Here is a 20,525-nt window from a genome sequence, read left to right as displayed (position 1 = left end):
AGAGAGAGAGAGAGAGAGAGAGAGAGAGAGAGAGAGAGAGAGAGAGAGAGAGAGAGAGAGAGAGAGAGAGAGAGAGAGAGAGAGAGAGAGAGAGAGAGAGAGAGAGAGAGAGAGAGAGAGAGAGAGAGAGAGAGAGAGAGAGAGAGAGAGAGAGAGAGAGAGAGAGAGAGAGAGAGAGAGAGAGAGAGAGAGAGAGAGAGAGAGAGAGAGAGAGAGAGAGAGAGAGAGAGAGAGAGCCGATACAGGAGAGAGAGAGAGAGAGAGAGAGCCGATACAGGAGAGAGAGAGAGAGAGAGAGAGAGAGAGAGAGAGAGAGAGACGATACAGGAGAGAGAGAGAGAGAGAGCCGATACAGGAGAGAGAGAGAGAGAGAGCCGATACAGGAGAGAGAGAGAGAGACGATACAGGAGAGAGAGAGAGAGAGAGATACAGGAGAGAGAGAGAGAGAGAGATACGGGAGAGAGAGAGAGGATACAGGAGAGAGAGAGGATACGAGAGAGAGGATACGAGAGAGAGAGAGGATACAGGAGAGAGAGAGAGGATACAGGAGAGAGAGAGGATACAGGAGAGAGAGAGAGAGAGAGGATACAGGAGAAAGAGAGAGAGGATACAGGAGAGAGAGAGAGAGAGAGAGGATACAGGAGAGAGAGAGAGAGAGAGAGGATACAGGAGAGAGAGGATACAGGAGAGAGAGGAGAGAGGGGAGAGGAACCTACCAGCTCCAGGATTGGACTCCATGGTAGTAGTAATGTAGGATCCACTGGATTCCCTCCACATAGCACAACGCCTGGTTGGCTAGAAACTCACTGAAAACAATAATAATAATAATAATAAATAATAATAATCTACATTTTAAAAAGTCTAATACATCCATTTAATATAGCCTACAGCATCATACTAAATCCATTTAATATAGCCTAAAACCATTTAATATAGCCTACACCATCACACTAAATCCATTTAATATAGCCTAAACCATTTAATATTCCATTTAATATAGCCTACAGCATCACACTAAATCCATTTAATATAGCCTAAAACCATTTAATATTCCATTTAATATAGCCGACACCATCACACTAAATCCATTTAATATAGCCTAAACCATTTAATATTCCATTTAATATAGCCGACACCATCACACTAAATCCATTTAATATAGCCTAAACCATTTAATATTCCATTTAATATAGCCTACAGCATCACACTAAATCCATTTAATATAGCCTAAAACCATTTAATATAGCCTACACCATCACACTAAATCCATTTAATATAGCCTACACCATCACACTAAATCCATTTAATATAGCCTAAACCATTTAATATTCCATTTAATATAGCCTACAGCATCACACTAAATCCATTTAATATAGCCTAAAACCATTTAATATAGCCTACACCATCACACTAAAACCATTTAATATAGCCTACAGCATCACACTAAATCCATTTAATATAGCCTAAACCATTTAATATAGCCTACAGCATCACACTAAATCCATTTAATATAGCCTAAACCATTTAATATTCCATTTAATATAGCCTACAGCATCACACTAAATCCATTTAATATAGCCTAAAACCATTTAATATACCATTTAATATAGCCTACAGCATTACACTAAATCCATTTAATATAGCCTACAGCATCACACTAAATCCATTTAATATAGCCTAAACCATTTAATATACCATTTAATATAGCCTACAGCATCACACTAAATCCATTTAATATAGCCTAAACCATTTAATATAGCCTACACCATCACACTAAATCCATTTAATATAGCCTAAAACCATTTAATATAGCCTACAGCATCACACTAAATCCATTTAATATAGCCTAAAACCATTTAATATAGCCTACACCATCACACTAAATCCATTTAATATAGCCTAAAACCATTTAATATAGCCTAAACCATTTAATATAGCCTACACCATCACACTAAAACCATTTAATATACCATTTAATATAGCCTACAGCATCACACTAAATCCATTTAATATAGCCTAAACCATTTAATATAGCCTACACCATCACACTAAATCCATTTAATATAGCCTAAAACCATTTAATATAGCCTACAGCATCACACTAAATCCATTTAATATAGCCTAAAACCATTTAATATAGCCTACACCATCACACTAAATCCATTTAATATAGCCTAAAACCATTTAATATACCATTTAATATAGCCTACAGCATCACACTAAATCCATTTAATATAGCCTAAACCATTTAATATAGCCTACACCATCACACTAAATCCATTTAATATAGCCTACACCATCACACTAAATCCATTTAATATAGCCTACACCATCACACTAAATCCATTTAATATAGCCTACACCATCACACTAAATCCATTTAATATAGCCTACACCATCACACTAAATCCATTTAATATAGCCTACACATCACACTAAATCCATTTAATATAGCCTACACCATCACACTAAATCCATTTAATATAGCCTACACCATCACACTAAATCCATTTAATATAGCCTACACCATCACACTAAATCCATTTAATATAGCCTAAAACCATTTAATATAGCCTACAGCATCACACTAAATCCATTTAATATAGCCGACACCATCACACTAAATCCATTTAATATAGCCTAAAACCATTTAATATAGCCTACAGCATCACACTAAATCCATTTAATATAGCCTAAAACCATTTAATATAGCCTACACCATCACACTAAATCCATTTAATATAGCCTAAAACCATTTAATATAGCCTACACCATCACACTAAATCCATTTAATATAGCCTACACCATCACACTAAATCCATTTAATATAGCCTAAAACCATTTAATATAGCCTACACCATCACACTAAATCCATTTAATATAGCCTAAAACCATTTAATATAGCCTACACCATCACACTAAATCCATTTAATATAGCCTAAACCATTTAATATAAGATTTAATATAGCCTACAGCATCATACTAAATCCATTTAATATAGCCTAAACCATTTAATATAGCCTACACCATCACACTAAATCCATTTAATATAGCCTACACCATCACACTAAATCCATTTAATATATAGCCCACACCATCACACTAAATCCATTTAATATAGCCTACACAATCACACTAAATCCATTTAATATAGCCTACACCATCACACTAAATCCATTTAATATAGCCTACACCATCACACTAAATCCATTTAATATAGCCTAAACCATTTAATATAGCCTACACCATCACACTAAATCCATTTAATATAGCCCACACCATCACACTAAATCCATTTAATATAGCCTACACCATCACACTAAATCCATTTAATATAGCCTACACCATCACACTAAATCCATTTAATATAGCCTACACCATCACACTAAATCCATTTAATATAGCCTAAACCATTTAATATAGCCTACAGCATCACACTAAATCCATTTAATATAGCCTACACCAGCATACTAAATCCATTTAATATAGCCTACACCATCATACTAAATCCATGTAATATAGCCTAAACCATTTAATATAGCCTACACCATCACACTAAATCCATTTAATATAGCCTACACCATCATACTAAATCCATTTAATATAGCCTAAACCATTTAATATAGCCTACACCATCACACTAAATCCATTTAATATAGCCTACACCATCACACTAAATCCATTTGATATATCCTTCACCATCACACTAAATCCATTTAATATGGCCTTCACCATCACACTAAATCCATTTTATATATCCTACACCATCACACTAAATCCATTTGATATATCCTTCACCATCACACTAAATCCATTTAATATGGCCTTCACCATCACACTAAATCCATTTTATATATCCTACACCATCACACTAAATCCATTTGATATATCCTTCACCATCACACTAAATCCATTTAATATGGCCTTCACCATCACACTAAATCCATTTTATATATCCTACACCATCACACTAAATCCATGATGTATTTCAGGCACGTCTAAAGAATAAAAAACATCAGCTGGCGCACACCCAGAAAAGTGTGTTTGTGTGAAGGTGCTGACTAACAGCAAATAAACTACAACAAATTAAGAGTGGCTCACTCCATATATAAAGTCCCAGTAAGTTATTGGGTATTTCCCAACGTTTGGGCATCACTGTGCCTTCTTCAGGGTGATGTCATGAATACCTCGAACCAGCTTATGTAGACAAACAGTTCAATTAGTGCAACCAATGACAATACTGAGGGGTGTGTCAATGATTAAATTAACTAGGATGAATTAGTGAAACTGTTAAAAAAAACAAGTTTATGGCATATTAAATATATTAGACTATTGTTATATAGAAACAATTGAATATTGTATATAATATTAGCATCAACATACATTATTGTTCAATTCAATTTCACATATTTAATTGTTTTGTATTTCATTTTTCCTATTTGTTGCATGTAATCTTTTGGTTCAACCTTAATGCATAATAAACATCATCAACAGGGGAACATATTAAGTGTACGCTGAAGAAAGAATATATCAATTTAGTATATATTCTTTATAGAGCTTATTAGCAATTAACTTTATATAGGAAATAAAGATAGTAGTCCTAGCCTTTAGAAAGCTGAAAAGGATCCTATTTTTCTCACGTAATAGCATATCTTATAGAAATGTTAAGGAACAGGAACACTTGTTTCATTCCATGCATCAACCAGGTATGAGGAGCTGGCTCTCACTGCCCAACAGGTGATCCTATGCCAAGCCTCTTAGATTAGATTTTCAACTGTATTCATATCAGAGTGATTAAAGGCTGCACAGAGTACCGGTCGTTAGCGGCTGGCCGGTAGAAAGTTTGGTATGCTACTGATGATCTTTGCTAATTACCACCAGTGGCATCAGGGGGCAGTCTTGGAGAAGTCTAGTTACCGTGACTCAGTCAAGTGGAATCTGACTGCAGTCATGACGGTAATACAGTCACCGTAACAGCCCTAGTCACAGCTCTACAATGCCATCGTCTTTGCTTATCAAGTAGAAAAAAAACATTCAAGTTCAGCCCAGCTTGGGGGCCAGAAACTTTTGTAAGAGCATTGCAAAACTGTTACAGGAAAATATTTTGAGAATGTTGGAAGAAGGTTTGGTATACAACTCACTCTGAGACCACCTCCACTCCCATCTTGGTCATGTAGTAGGTGCGCTTGTACTGTCGGAACTCTGCTTCAAACATGTCTTCTTCCTCCCCATCCTCCTCAAAAACTCTGCTGGGGCCTCTGTCCTCATCCAGCGCAGCCAGACACAGAGAGTCTTTCTGCACACACACACACAGGTCAGCAAGATCTTCATACATGCATTTGTAGAATCTGTGTGTGTGTGTGTGTAGTCATGTCTCACCGGGTCTTTCTTCCTGGAATCCTTGCAGTGAGCCTCCTCTGCTGCCAGCCCTGCTGCCTCGTTCAAGTACTTGTTCCCCACCTTACTCTCAAACCACTTCAGATCCACAAACACCTCATTGAAGTGCTCCCTGTCAAACTAAGGGAGAGGTAGAGAGGGAAGACAAAGAGAGAAAGGGTAGCGAGAGATTGCGAAAAAAATGTGAGAAAGAGTGTGAGACTGACAATCAGAAATGCATGGTAATTTTAAAAATTACACTGATAGTGGATGCTGGTCTCTCTTACCTCTGACAGTTTCTCTAGGTACTTCTCAAAGTTACCCAGGTTCAGGTGACCATTCTCATTCAGGTATCCTGATGATGAGAAGAGACAACGAAGTTGATTGCTTATTACTCACTATACTATCAGTAAAATGTTATACACAGTTTAACTCAGTATCGGGTGTGTATTTTACCTGTCTGTCTGTAAGTGTGTGTGTGTGTGTGTGTGTGTGTGTGTGTGTGTGTGTGTGTGTGTGTGTGTGTGTGTGTGTGTGTGTGTGTGTGTGTGTGTGTGTGTGTGTGTGTGTGTGTGTGTGTGTGTGTGTGTGTGTGTGTGTGTGTGTGTGTGTGTGTGTGTGTGTGTGTGTGTGTGTGTGTGTGTGGTCCTCGACTCCAAATAAATCTTGATTGACCGAAAAGTCTTCTTTCAACCAATCGAGTCTCCTACATTTTTAAAAGGTCTATTTTTCCCATACATAGACACACCATGTGTGTCGTAATAACATCAACTATATGCACTGAACTTGCCTGACACTTTAAGCCACACATGTAAAACTCATTCCACTGAGGGTCGAGTGTCTGAGGGTTTTTGCTCCTCCCTTGTACTTGATTGATGAATTAAGGTCCCTGATTAGTAAGGAACTCCTCTCAGCTGGTTGTCTAGGTCTTAATTGAAAGGAAAAAGCTATAGACACTAGGCCCTCCATGGAATGAGTTGACACCCCTACTTTAAAAGCACTGTTTGATGAAATGAGACACTAAAGCCTCAAGAGGGAGCACCAGATCAAATAAAAATGTTTTTACAAAGTCTATTGTCTGTACTCGACCATCCTCCTTGTGGCCTTAGCAGATTCTGCCATTACTCTCCTGAAGTTGAAGGTAATTGGTTACACTAGGGGTCTGTAACCTTCATGTGCAATGCCAACCTATCTTACCATTTCTACCGATCTGCGTGACAGTTATGGTTTTCATGTGCATATTTTTGTGGAACAGTTTCATTTGATTTAGAATAACAGCTTCCTATCTCAATCATTGTCATGTGGTTAAATCAAAATTCTATCTAAATGAAAATACAAATCTAAAAGTAACTTCTATTGGCATTGCGACCTTGTACAAACAGCCTATATAAAGCCCCGCATTTTTTTTTACATTGCAGCCTGCAGGTAGAAAACATCCTGATAAAAAATAAGTGTCCTATAAACCACGTTGGCTACACATGGCCTGTCTGCAAAGACCTTGTAACAATGTATCAACGGTGTCCTGCCTGTAGCTTGCACTAGCCAACCACAAATATTCTGGGCCCTCAGGACAGACACAGCTGTAGGCCATGAACAATGGATAAGAAGTCATCAGGTTGGCCTATTTTATGACATTTCCAATGGTTCAGAGCATGACATTTTTATTTTTCACACCGAGTGGTTATCTAAAGGGAGAGAGCTGGAAAGACTTTTCAAATACATACTGAAACTATTGTCATTCTCAATGGATGAAAAAAAACAGACTTTGTTTCCTTGCTGTTTGAGGTGAAGAAAAATGTACTTTGAGAAGCTCCACAGCTCATAAGTGGTGGGGATTAAAAAGAATCAGAAATACTGTCAGATCCCCAAATGGGCACATTTATAAGCCTAAATTTGCTCGCAGGACAGGTAGCCTAGGCCTACTTCTATGGGTAATCAGGTGCGCGTAGATAATCAGGTGTACTACTGTAGATAAAAAAATAATAATGTGGAATTGACAGACTAACAATCAAAGGGGAAACTATTCACACAATGAAGTTATGAAACAATGAATATGCAGGAATTGGCGGGAGAGAGTGCATTCTGGAGAGAGATGTTCATTGTGCATCTTAGTTACACTCCTCTTCTTCTTAGACTGCAGCAACCACACGGCCTCCGCAATGAATTAGTCCACTGAGACAGGCGCGAATCAGACAGCTGTCTTGTGTGCCATAAATATATATATTTGCGACTGCTCGACTAAAAAAAATCTTGGTCAACCAACAGCCTTTTGACCAAACAATAAACCAGTCGACTAAATGGGGTCAGCCCTAATTTATGAGCTTGTCCATGTGTTCTCACCTCCTAGTGTTGGTAGCACACTGATGTAGGTGCGGTAGAGAAGAGGTAGGGCGTCGTGGTTTATGTGAAGATGAGGAAGATGAGGGATGAAGTCATTCCCAACAAGAAAGCCCATCAGGATCCAGTCATCTATGATTCGCTCCAGGTCGTACTCAAATGAGATCTTATTCTGTCAAACAACCAATCAAAAGAGATCTTATTGAGAAACAACCAACAGGATGAGATCTTACTGTAAGGAACAACCAATCATATGACCTTATTGTTATTCAAACCATTCATAGAGAACTGATAGTGTGAATTGATTACTTCTAGGGGAGTTTATTTTGCATCTACTATATTGGTCACACTACAGCAAGATTTGAATGTATGAATGTGTCTTACCTTAACTTCAGAGAACTCGTAGTCTATGTACTCCCTAAATAGTGACAGGTGCAGTAGGTGGAAGGTTGTCTCCTCTGGAGCAGTTATTCTACAGGAGGACAATACATACTGATTACTAGGGATGGCATTGGAAATAATACCAAACAAAAATAGAAAAACGCAACAAGTGTTGCTCCCAGGTTTGATGAGCTGAAATAAAAGATCCCAGAAATAGTTCCATACGCACAAAAACCTATTTCTCTAAAATGTACGGAAATGTGTTCACATCCATGTTAGTGAGCATTTCTCCTTTGCCAAGATATTCCATCCACCTGACGGGTATGGCATATTAAGAAGCTGATTAAACAGCATGATCATTACACAGGTGCACCTTGTGCTGGGGACAATAAAAGACCACTCTAAAATTTGCAGTTTTGTCACAACACAATGCCACAGATGCCTCAAGTTGAGGTAGTGTGCAATTGGCATGCTGACAGCAGGAATATCCACCAGAACCGTTGCCAGATCATTTCTATACCATAAGCTGCCTTCAATTTTGTTTTAAAGAATTTGGCAGTACATCCAACCTGCCTCACAACCGCAGATCATGTGTAACCACGCCAGCCCAGGACCTCCACATCCTGCTTCTTCACCTGTGGGATCGTCTGAGACCAGTCACTGAGTATTTCTGTCTGTAATGAAGCCCCTTTGTGGGGAGAAACTAATTCTGATTGGCTGGGCCTGGCTCCCAAGCGGGTGCACCCCATCCATTCATGTGAAATACATAATTCAAAGCCACTTATATTGGTCGCATACACATAATAATAATAATAATAATAATGTTATTGCAGGTGTAGCGAAATGTTCCTTGCACCAACAGTGCATTAATGTCTAACAATACACAAATCTAAAAAGTAAAAAGAATGTAATTCAGAAATATAGAATGTAAGAAATAAAAAAAAATAAAGTTGCTTAGTAGCCTTGTTATGAAATATAACTCAAAATTGGTGCATGTTCGTTTATATTTTTGTTCAGTATATTTCACTATTAAAATAATATCAAGACATTTCAGTTTTCCGGATAGTCAATTCTATTTTTTTTTTAAATGTAAATACATAATATTATCATTTAAAAATGTCTTTATACTCTCTTGAACAATCAGAATGAGGGCAGAGGAAAGCTACCACACCAGCAGACATGCTGCTATTCTCCGGTAGTTTTAGGCTAACAGCAACAGTGAAAGAGAAGTCTGATAGAACTAAATATCTTTCTGGTGAATGTTTTGCATTGATCCGTGTCAGGTCTTGAGGAACCCCGTGATGTGCATGCCTGTAATTGCCATTTCTCCAAAAAATGAACAAAAAAAGTAATCGAATACTAACGTCTGTTCAGATTTTCGAATAAGTGCCCATCGTTATACCTCTGTCTTACACACACACACACACACACAGAAACACACACACACAGCACTGTCTCTTGCACATGCCCACAGACACCTTTTCTGGTTTTTCTTCCCTCCAAAGCGGACCTCTTCTCTGAGTAGGGAGAAGTGTGGCTCATGGCTCGTCAGACCTAACATCATCTGTAGGAGAGGAGTGAGAGATATCATAGTTAACACAACAGACCTTACATCACAGCATACCAGAGTTTGTGTAAATAGTAAGAGAACTGTAAAAAACTGACACTAAAATTACCAGAGACATACATATCACACACCCTCCCTGATACACATCTGTGCCATCTCTCTTACACACACACACACACACACACACACACACACACACACACACACACACACACACACACACACACACACACACACACACACCACCCACCAGGTCAGCGTCCAGGCCATAGAGACAGTGGCGTGTGTTTGGGTCGTGGTCTGGCTTGGTGTTTTCCCAGCGGATAAACTCCATGATCTTATGTTCTCCTTCTCCTGGAGTCTGACAGGGAAACAGGCTTACAGTATTACCGTCTGACAGGGAAACAGCGTTACAGTTAGGGCTGTTGAGGTGACCGTATTACCGTCTGACAAGGAAACAGTTAGGGCCGTTGAGGTGACCGTATTACCGTCTGAGAGAGAAACAGTTAGGGCCGTTGAGGTGACCGTATTACCGTCTGACAAGGAAACAGTTAGGGCCGTTGAGGTGACCGTATTACCGTCTGACAAGGAAACAGTTAGGGCCGTTGAGGTGACCGTATTACCGTTAGAGAGAAACAGCGTTACAGTTAGGGCCGTTGAGGTGACCGTATTACCGTCTGAGAGAGAAACAGCGTTACAGTTAGTGCTGTTGAGGTGACCGTATTACCGTCTGACAAGGAAACAGTTAGGGCCGTTGAGGTGACCGTATTACCGTCTGAGAGAGAAACAGCGTTACAGTTAGTGCTGTTGAGGTGACCGTATTACCGTCTGAGAGAGAAACAGTTAGGGCCGTTGAGGTGACCGTATTACCGCCTGAGAGAGAAACAGTTAGGGCCGTTGAGGTGACCGTATTACCGTCTGAGAGAGAAACAGTTAGGGCCGTTGAGGTGACCGTATTACCGTCTGAGAGAAACAGCGTTACAGTTAGGGCTGTTGAGGTGACCGTATTACCGTTAGAGAGAGAAACAGTTAGGGTCGTTGAGGTGACCGTATTACCGTCTGACAGGGAAACAGTTAGGGCCATTGAGGTGACCGTATTACCGTCTGAGAGAAACAGCGTTACAGTTAGGGCCGTTGAGGTGACCGTATTACCGTTAGCGAGAAACAGCGTTACAGTTAGGGCCGTTGAGGTGACCGTATTACCGTCTGAGAGAAACAGCGTTACAGTTATGGCCGTTGAGGTGACCGTATTACCGCGACACTGGTAGTCATGAGTCATGACCACAGTCAAATTCAATGTGACTGTTGAGTCATGGTAATCTCCTCCTATGCACTCTGGACATAGTACCAACTCACTAACGATCATCAAGGTCAGCCTGGTCGTCAGGGCTCCCGTGTCCCTCTAACCACTCTGACAGCAATGTAAATGCAATCGAATAATCACATCAAACATCATCAAAACAGTATCGTGCTTTTAAGGTCTTCGTCATTCACAATTAAAGTTGCCAAATAACTCTAAGGCTAGCATATACAGTGCATTCAGCAATTATTCAGACCCCTTGACTTTTTCCACATTGTTACATTACCGCCTTATTCTAAAATGGATTAAATAGTCAGTCCCCCCCCCCCCCCCCCCCCAATCAACCTACACACAATACTCCATAATGAAAAAGCAAAAACCGGTTTAGAAATGTTTGCTAATTTATTAAAAATAAAACACTGAAATATCATATTGAGCATGGCGCTTGTAACGCCAGGGTAGTGGGTTCGATCCCCGGGACCACCCATACGTAGAATGTATGCACACATGACTGTAAGTCGCTTTGGATAAAAGCGTCTGCTAAATGGCATATATTATATTATTACATAAGTATTCAGACCCTTCACTCAGAACTTTGTTGAAGCACCTTTGGCAGTGATTACACCCTCAAACCTTCTTGGGTATGACGCTACAAGCTTGGCACACCTGTATTTGGGGAGTTTCTCCCACTCTTCTCTACAGATCATCTCAAGCTCTGTCAGGTTGGATTAGGGAGCGTCGCTGCACAGCTATTTTCAGGTCTCTCCAGAGATGTCACATCAAATCCAATTTTATTTGTCACATACACATGGTTAGCAGATGTTAATGCGAGTGTAGCGAAATGCTTGTGCTATTAGTTCCGACAATGCAGTAATAACCAACAAGTAATCTAACTAACAATTCCAAAACTACTACCTTATACACACAAGTGTAAGGGGATAAAGAACATGTACAAAAAGATATATGAATGAGTGATGGTACAGAGCGGCATAGGCAAGATACAGTAGATGGTATCGAGTACAGTATATACATATGAGATGAGTATGTAAACAAAGTGGCATAGTTAAAGTGGCTAGTGATACATGTATTACATAAAGATGCAGTAGATGATATAGAGTACAGTATATACGTATACATATGAGATGAATAATGTAGGGTATGTAAACATTATATTAGGTAGCATTGTTTAAAGTGGCTAGTGATATATTTTACATCATTTCCCATCAATTCCCATTATTAAAGTGGCTGGAGTTGAGTCAGTGTCAGTGTGTTGGCAGCAGCCACTCAATGTTAGTGGTGGCTGTTTAACAGTCTGATGGCCTTGAGATAGAAGCTGTTTTTCAGTCTCTCGGGCCCTGCTTTGATGCACCTGTACTGACCTCGCCTTCTGGGTGATAGCGGGGTGAACAGGCAGTGGCTCGGGTGGTTGTTGTCCTTGATGATCTTTATGGCCTTCCTGTGACATCGGGTGGTGTAGGTGTCCTGGAGGGCAGGTAGTTTGCCCCCGGTGATGCGTTGTGCAGACCTCACTACCCTCTGGAGAGCCTTACTGTTGTGGGCAGAGCAGTTGCCGTACCAGGCGGTGATACAGCCCGCCAGGATGCTCTCGATTGTGCTTCTGTAGAAGTTTGTGAGTGCTTTTGGTGACAAGCCGAATTTCCTCAGCCTCCTGAGGTTGAAGAGGTGCTGCTGCGCCTTCTTCACGATGCTGTCTGTGTGGGTGGACCAATTCAGTTTGTCTGTGATGTGTACGTCGAGGAACTTAAAACTTACAACCCCCCTCCACTACTGTTCCATCGATGTGGATAGGGGGGGGGGGGGGTGTTCCCTCTGCTGTTTCCTGAAGTCCACAATCATCTCCTTAGTTTTGTTGATGTTGAGTGTGAGGTTATTTTCCTGACACCACACTCCGAGGGCCCTCACCTCCTCCCTGTAGGCCGTCTCGTCGTTGTTGGTAATCAAGCCCACTACTGTTGTGTCGTCTGCAAACTTGATGATTGTGTTGGAGGCGTGCGTGGCCACGCAGTCGTGGGTGAACAAGGAGTACAGGAGAGGGCTCAGAACGCACCCTTGTGGGGCCCCAGTGTTGAGGATCAGCGGGGTGGAGATGTTGTTGCTTACCCTCACCACCTGGGGTGGCCCGTCAGGAAGTCCAGTACCCAGTTGCACAGGGCGGGGTCAAGACCCAGGGTCTCGAGCTTGATGACGAGCTTGGAGGGTACTATGGTGTTAAATGCCGAGCTGTAGTCGATGAACAGCATTCTCACATAGGTATTCCTCTTGTCCAGATGGGTTAGGGCAGTGTGCAGTGTGGTTGAGATTGCATCGGCTGTGGACCTATTCGGGCGGTAAGCAAATTGGAGTGGGTCTAGGGTGTCAGGTAGGGTGGAGGTGATATGGTCCTTGACTAGTCTCTCAAAGCACTTCATGATGACGGAAGTGAGTGCTACGGGGCGGTAGTCGTTTAGCTCAGTTACCTTAGCTTTCTTGGGAACAGGGACAATGGTGGCCCTCTTGAAGCATGTGGGAACAGCAGACTGGGATAGGGATTGATTGAATATGTCCGTAAACACACCGGCCAGCTGGTCTGAGCATGCTCTGAGGGCGCGGCTGGGGATGCCGTCTGGGCCTGCAGCCTTGCGAGGGTTAACCCGTTTAACACGTTTTCCTCACATCGGCTGCAGTGACGGAGAGTCCGCATGTTTTGGTTGCGGGCCGTGTCAGTGGCACTGTATATGTTTGATCGGGTTCATGTCCGGGCTCTGGCTGAACCACTCAAGGACATTCAGAGGCTTGTCCCAAAGCCATTCCTGAGTCGTCTTGGCTGTGTGCTTAGGGTCGTTGTCCTGCTGGAAGGTGAACCTTCGTCCCCAGTCTGAGGTCCTGAGAGCGCTGGAGCAGGTTTTCATCAAGGATATCTCTGTACTTTGCTCTGTTCATCTATCCCTCGACCCTGACTAGTCTTCCAGTTCCTGCCGCTGAAAAACAACCCCACAGCATGATGCTGCGACCACCGTGCTTTACCATAGGGATGGTGCCAGGTTTCCTCCAGACGTGACGTAATGTGCCTTTTACAGAGGAGTGGCTTCCGTCTGGCCACTCTACCATAAAGGCCTGATTTGTGGAGTGCTGTAGAGATGATGGTCCTTCAGGAAGGTTCTCCCATCTCCAAGGAACTCTGGAGCTATGTCAGTGACCATCGGGTTCTTGGTCACCTCCCTGACCATGGCCCTTCTCCTCCAATTGCTCATTTTGGCCAGCTCTAGGAAGTGTCTTGGTGGTTCTAAAAATGATTATATTTAAGAATGATGGAGGCCACTGCGTTCTTTGGGACTGACCTGGCCACTGCCTTCTCTGAAGTGCTGACCTGTTGCACCCTCGACAACTACTATGATTATTATTATTTGACCATGCTGGTCATCTATGAACATTTGAACATCTTGGCAATGTTCTGTTATAATCTCCACCCGGCACAGCCAGAAGAGGACTGGCCACCCCTCATTGCCAGGTTCCGCTCTAGGTTTCTTCCTAGGGAGTTTTTCCTAGCCACCGTGCTTCTACACCTGCATTGCTTGCTGTTTGGGGTTTTAGGCTGGGTTTCTGTACAGTACTTTGAGATATCAGCTGAAGTAAAAAGGTATATAAATACATTTGATTTTGATTTGAATTCCTTCAACCTCATGGCTTGATTTTTGCTCTGACATGCACTGTCAACTGTGGGTCCTTATATAGAGAGGTGTGCCTTTCCAAATCATGTCCAATCAATTAAATTTACCACAGGTGGACACCAAGTTGTAGAGGCATCACAAGGATGATCGATGGAAACAGGATGCACCTGAGCTCAATTTCGAGTATCATAGCAAAGGGCCTGAATACTTATGTAAATAATGTATTTCTTTCTAAACTAACATTTCTAAAAAACTGTTTTCACTTTGCCATTATGGGGTATGTGTGTAGATTGATGAGGGAAAACATTTAATTCATTTTGGAATAAGGCTGTAACATAACAAAATGTGGAAAAAGGAAAGGGGTCTGAATACTTCCAGAATGCACTGTAGGACCGGTTTCAATTTATCACTTTTATGCGCAACATAGCCACTTCATATGCGCACTTCATATGCAATTACATGGAAAAATATGCTTTCTATTTTATTCAATATCTAGTTTATAATCTTCTTACTATAAAATCATATAATGGCATGGGACTTATAAGCATATCTTGTTTGCTAGATGAACAAGCCTACATCCTATGGCATGGCACATAGTCAGATAACATACAGCAGGCCAACTAATATTATATTCTTCTGAAATACATTTTCTTCATGTTATAGTGTTTTTTTATACACCTGCCTAAAATAATGGATTTACTGTGAATGATGTACATTCAATTGATTTATTAGACTTTTTAAAATGTTGATGTTTTCAAAGGCATGCATCAGCAGCGTGTATGTGTGGAGGCCTAGAGATGCTAAATGTGTTTGTTAATTGACGGTAAATTACAGTGAAACCGGCAGTCTTTTGCATGACAATAACCAGCTGACAAAATGTCATGTCCGCCACAGCCCTAGTTACAGTCAGTCAACGAGGAAAACAGAGGTCGCACGCACACTATGAAACATTTGTGGGGAAATCTGGGAAATGTGCAACAGAAACACACACTGACAGACATACATGCACACAGAGCCCCCAGCCCTCACCTCGTGTCCAGAAAGGTAGACGTTAACTCCTTTCCAGGCATTGTCTGTGGACAGTTTACTGTTGACAAAGTACTTGAGCTGCTCCTGTAACCTGGCCATGAAGTCTGTCCCTACAGGAGAGATATGATGGGTCGTATTCATTAGGCACCAAACGGAAGAAAACAGACCAAAACTGGGAGGGACTACCGGAACTTAATAATAAGAAAAGCTTAATTTCCTTCTCTGTTGGAGAACATTTTGCTATGGTGTGCCCCAATGAATACAAACACCTTCATTCATGACACCTACATCCTAAAACCTAGGATTTGGATGAGGGTATGAGCTGACAGATAGATAGGTGGAGAAGTGGATGGATTGTGTAGTAGGCTACATACCAGGTGTGATGCAGTTAGAGTCAAAGCGGGCCTCTGAGGGTAGGACCTCTCCTTTCTCTAGGGCCTTCTTTATCTTGTCCTCTGCTTCTTTGGCCGACCTTAACAAGAAACATGTTAATGAAGATGTGTGATCTATCACTATGCCACTCTGTCACAGATACAGCACATAAAGTTCAAATTAATTTATTATAATCATGATCATTACCTGAATCTCCTGCCTCTCTGCTGGTTCATCTTGGCCCGAGGAGCCACCCCATCCACGGCCATGAAGAACACCTTCCTGGGCTTGATGATCCTGAACAGCACCTCCAGATAGTGGAAGATGTCTGCAAAGATCTTCTCCTCCGAGATACGGAAGTGGACGTCCTCATCATTGGGGTGGGAGCACTGGTGGATGATGCCATTCATATCCAGGTAGAGGTTGTCAAACTCCGGAATCTAGAGAAGAGGGGGGAAAGGGGGATGTTGGAGTAGTATGTCTATTAACCTATAGCAAGTGGATAATAGCATCAATCCTTGAATAATGGTGGAAGTGTATTTATGAGTTGAGGATCTAGTGGGATTAACTGAAAACAGTAGGAAGAAGTGCATTATTATTTAGGAAACATTAACATGCAGAGTTAACACGATTGTAGCTAAACCACAGCACGACTCAGGGCAGAGGGTCACAGAGTCATTCTGTGGCCTGAGGTCAACATTCCACTCCCTAATGCATATTGCATACCTACCAATCAGTAATGTAAATTACTTAGATACAAATACTTTAAAGTGCTACTTCGGTACTATTTTTGGGTATGTGTACTTTACTATTTATATTTTTGACAACTTTTACTCCACTACATTCCTAAAGACACTGCATTTTTTACTCCCATACATCACCCAAAAGTACTCGTTACATTAATTGAACGCTCAGGCAGGACATCAATATGGTCCAATTCACGCACCTATTAATATAATGCGTACTTTTTCCACCACTGATGGCGATACATTTGGGCTAACCTAGCAGTGATCTCGACAGTGTTGTATCAGGTCGACGACTGCAATGTGTTATTCAGAAAATGTTTCTATTTAGCTACTTGACAAACGTAAAGTGTAGCTAGCAAACATAGGTCTTATTCACACACGGTAGACTTATTGTTATGATAATCTAAACGGAGCTGGTAGTAGTAACATAAACTGGCTGGCTAACTAGCTATAAGTACCTAGAGGGAAATAGAGTCAAACACGAAATTTGTTGGTAAATATTGGTTGGCTAACTAGCTATAGCTATGTTTATATTTACAATCAAATGTTGGGTTATGTATTACCATAATACTCATATCAGTAGCGAGTGCAGCAGAGTGGAAACATCATTACGTGGATATGAACCCGTTATAGGCCTGCTATATTTCGCTTGCTAGCTAGCTGCAACAGTAACGTTATTAATAAGCAAAGTAGAATATCGATATCATACCTGATGTTCCTTGACAACTTCACTCAGGCAAGGGTATCGCTCTGAAATCCATCGATAGAATTTCGGCACTCCCATCTTGACTACAAACTCTTCCCTTTGAGCTAAATGTATACAATTTCAACGGTATAAGAGATGTGTAAAGTTATATGAGAAGTTGTGTTTGCTACGGGGTCCGGGATTTTGTTTCTGTAGCAGCTACGCTAACTAGCTGGCTGTAACTGTCCAGCCAGTAAAACAGTCCGGGTGGAATCAATGACGTAACAACCAGAAAGCCAGCTCTCAAACACAAAATTGTTAAATGTACTGTGTGATCAAATAGATATCATGTTTCAAATATTAATAAAACACTATTTAAACGTATACATAACAAATCTAGGCTTGTTTTTATTTTAATATGGTACTTTCATTCTTGTGCAATCATTTATTTGTTCCCGGCGATACACGCAGTTAGTAATTACTGGTTCCACGTCAGCACAAAGAAGCGGGACCAATGACGAACAACACAACATGCAACAATTTCAAAGATTTCACTGAGCTACAGTTCATATAAGGAAATCAGTCCATTGAAATGCATTAGGCCCTAATCTATGGATTCCACATGACTGTGAATACAAATATGCATCTGTTTGTCAAAGATACCTTAAAAAAATAACAGGTAAGGGCGTGGATCATGTAACCATTCAGCATCTTGTGTAACCACCATTTGCCTCATGCAGTGACGACACATCACCTTCTCATAGAGTTGATCAGGCTATTGTGGCCTGTGGAATGTTTTCCCACTCCTCCTCAATGGCTGTGTGAAATTGCTGGATATTAGCGGGAACTGGAACACGTGGTCGTACGCGTAAATAAAGAGCATCCCAAACGTGCTCAATGGGTTACATTTCTGGTGAGTATGCAGGCCATTGTCAGATTCCAGTTATTGTGTACAGATCCTTGCGACATGGGCCATGCATTATCATGCTGAAACATGAGGTGATGGCTGTGAATGAATGGCACAACAATGGGCCTCAGTATCTCGTCACGGTATATCTGTGCATTCAAATTGCCATCGATTAAAATGAAATTGTGTTCATTGTCCGTAGCTTATGCCTGCCCATACTATAACCCCACCATGGGGCACTCTGTTCACAACATTGACATCAGCAAACCGTTCGTCCACACAACGCGTGCCAGTGGCCATCGAAGGTGAGCGTTTGCCCACTGAAGTCAGTTACGACGCAGTCAGGTCAAGACCCTGGTGAGGACGATGAGCACACAGATTAGGTTCCCTGATACTTGTTTCTGAAAGTTTGTGCAGAAATTATTCGGTTGTACAAACCAACAGTTTCATCAGATGTCCCGGTAGTTTGTCTCAGACGATCCCGCGTGGTTACACTTTGTCTGCAGTTGTGAGGTCGGTTGGATGTACTGCCAAATTGTCTAAAACGACCTTGTGGCTTATGGTAGAGAAATTAACATTAATTTGGCAACAGCTCTGGTGGACATTCCTGCAGTCAGCATGCCAATTGCACACTCCCTCAAAATTTGAGACAATCTGTCATTGTCTTGTGTGACACAACTTCACATTTTAGAGTGGCTTTTTATTGTCCCCAGCACAAGGTACACCTGTGTAATTGTCATGCTGTTTAATCAGCTTCTTGATATGTAATAATAATAATAATAATATATGCTATTTAGCAGACGCTTTTATCCAAAGCGACTTACAGACAAGTGTGCATACATTCTATGTATGGGTGGTCCCGGGGATCGAACCCACTACCCTGGCGTTACAAGCGCCATGCTCTACCAACTGAGCTACAGAAGGACCACACCTGTCAGGTGGATGGATTATCTTGGCAAATTAGAAATGCTCACTAACAGGGATGTAAATACATTTGTGCACAGCGTTTTAGAGAAACAAGCTTTTTTAGCATTTTGGAACATTTCTGGGATCTTTTATTTTAGCTCATGAAACATGGGACCAACACTTTGCATGTTGCATTTCTATTTTTGTTCAAAATATTTACCCTCACCTCTCTCACCCATTGAAGTTACACTGTTTTCACAAAGCTGGCCAACCTACAAAGCTTGTTGACATGACAGTGAGGAACAATGCAAACAATAAGGCTCTGGCAATCTCTTCCACTGTTTAAAAAATGGACATTGTTAAAAAAAATCCATTGTATTTCAGGAAAAGCATTAAAGCGATGATATGTAGAATGCCTCTAGAAATTGCTCCAGCCAGCATTTCAAGTAGGCTTACCCTACTGAGCTCTTTCATGTACTTCAGATTGTGTGGTTAGAAAATAATCAAGGGTGGGTTATCAAATCATGTTGTTTTATTTTATTGTTTTGGAACCCTAACCAAATTGACCTTTTGAGTTCATCGGAGCATATGAAAATCCTTAGATCACTGTGGTAAATTCAGAATCTAGATTTTTGCAATGAAAGATGACTTCTGTATATTTTATAACCAGTAGAAAAGTAAGAAACAGGTAGCCTTTCCTGCAGTCTAATGACCAAATTGCCCTCTAGTGGCCTGATGTGATACAGCCTGTATTCGAACCAGGTACTATAGTGACGCCTCGCGCACTGAGATGCAGTGCCTTAGACCTGCACAATTGTTATATTTCAGTCTTCTGTGATGTACAGTACCAGTCAAAAGTTGACACACCTACTCTTTCAAGGGTTTTTCTTTATTTTTACTATGTTCTACATTGTAGAATAATAGTGAAGACATCAAAACTACAAAATAACACATATAGAATCATGTTGTAACCAAAAAGGTGTTAAACAAGTATATATTATATTTGAGATTCTTCAAAGTAGCCACCTTTTGCCTTGATGACAGCTTGGCGCACTCTTGGCATTCTCTCAACCAGCTTCATGAGGTAGTCACCTGGAATGCATTTCAATTAACAGGTGTGCCTTGTCATAAGTTAATATGTGGAATTTCTTTCTTTCTTAATGCGTTTCAGCCAATCATTTGTGTTGTGACAAGGAAGGGGTGGAACACAGAAGATAGCCCTATTTGGTAGAAGGACCAGGGAGAAACAGG

General features: G+C 41.0%; 1 protein-coding gene across 1 annotated transcript in view; it reads right to left on the bottom strand.

The window, feature by feature from the left end:
• xrn1 (5'-3' exoribonuclease 1) overlaps nucleotides 1-17,795 on the bottom strand; it is a 53,075-nt gene extending 35,280 nt beyond the window's left edge. The window contains 12 exon segments of the mRNA XM_046360137.1: nucleotides 717-806; nucleotides 5,142-5,296; nucleotides 5,380-5,517; nucleotides 5,664-5,731; nucleotides 7,717-7,885; nucleotides 8,098-8,185; nucleotides 9,573-9,658; nucleotides 9,912-10,022; nucleotides 15,659-15,768; nucleotides 16,033-16,130; nucleotides 16,238-16,470; nucleotides 17,486-17,795. Coding sequence (XP_046216093.1) covers nucleotides 717-806; nucleotides 5,142-5,296; nucleotides 5,380-5,517; nucleotides 5,664-5,731; nucleotides 7,717-7,885; nucleotides 8,098-8,185; nucleotides 9,573-9,658; nucleotides 9,912-10,022; nucleotides 15,659-15,768; nucleotides 16,033-16,130; nucleotides 16,238-16,470; nucleotides 17,486-17,560 — 1,421 coding nt within the window. The 5' untranslated portion in view covers nucleotides 17,561-17,795.
• Between the last annotated feature and the right edge of the window lie 2,730 nt (nucleotides 17,796-20,525).

The sequence above is a fragment of the Oncorhynchus gorbuscha genome, linkage group LG08 (assembly GCF_021184085.1).
Source record: "Oncorhynchus gorbuscha isolate QuinsamMale2020 ecotype Even-year linkage group LG08, OgorEven_v1.0, whole genome shotgun sequence".
Classification (NCBI taxonomy): Eukaryota; Metazoa; Chordata; class Actinopteri; order Salmoniformes; family Salmonidae; genus Oncorhynchus; species Oncorhynchus gorbuscha.
The sequence above is the reverse complement of the archived record's forward strand: the minus strand, read 5'-3'. Positions and strand labels throughout refer to the sequence as shown.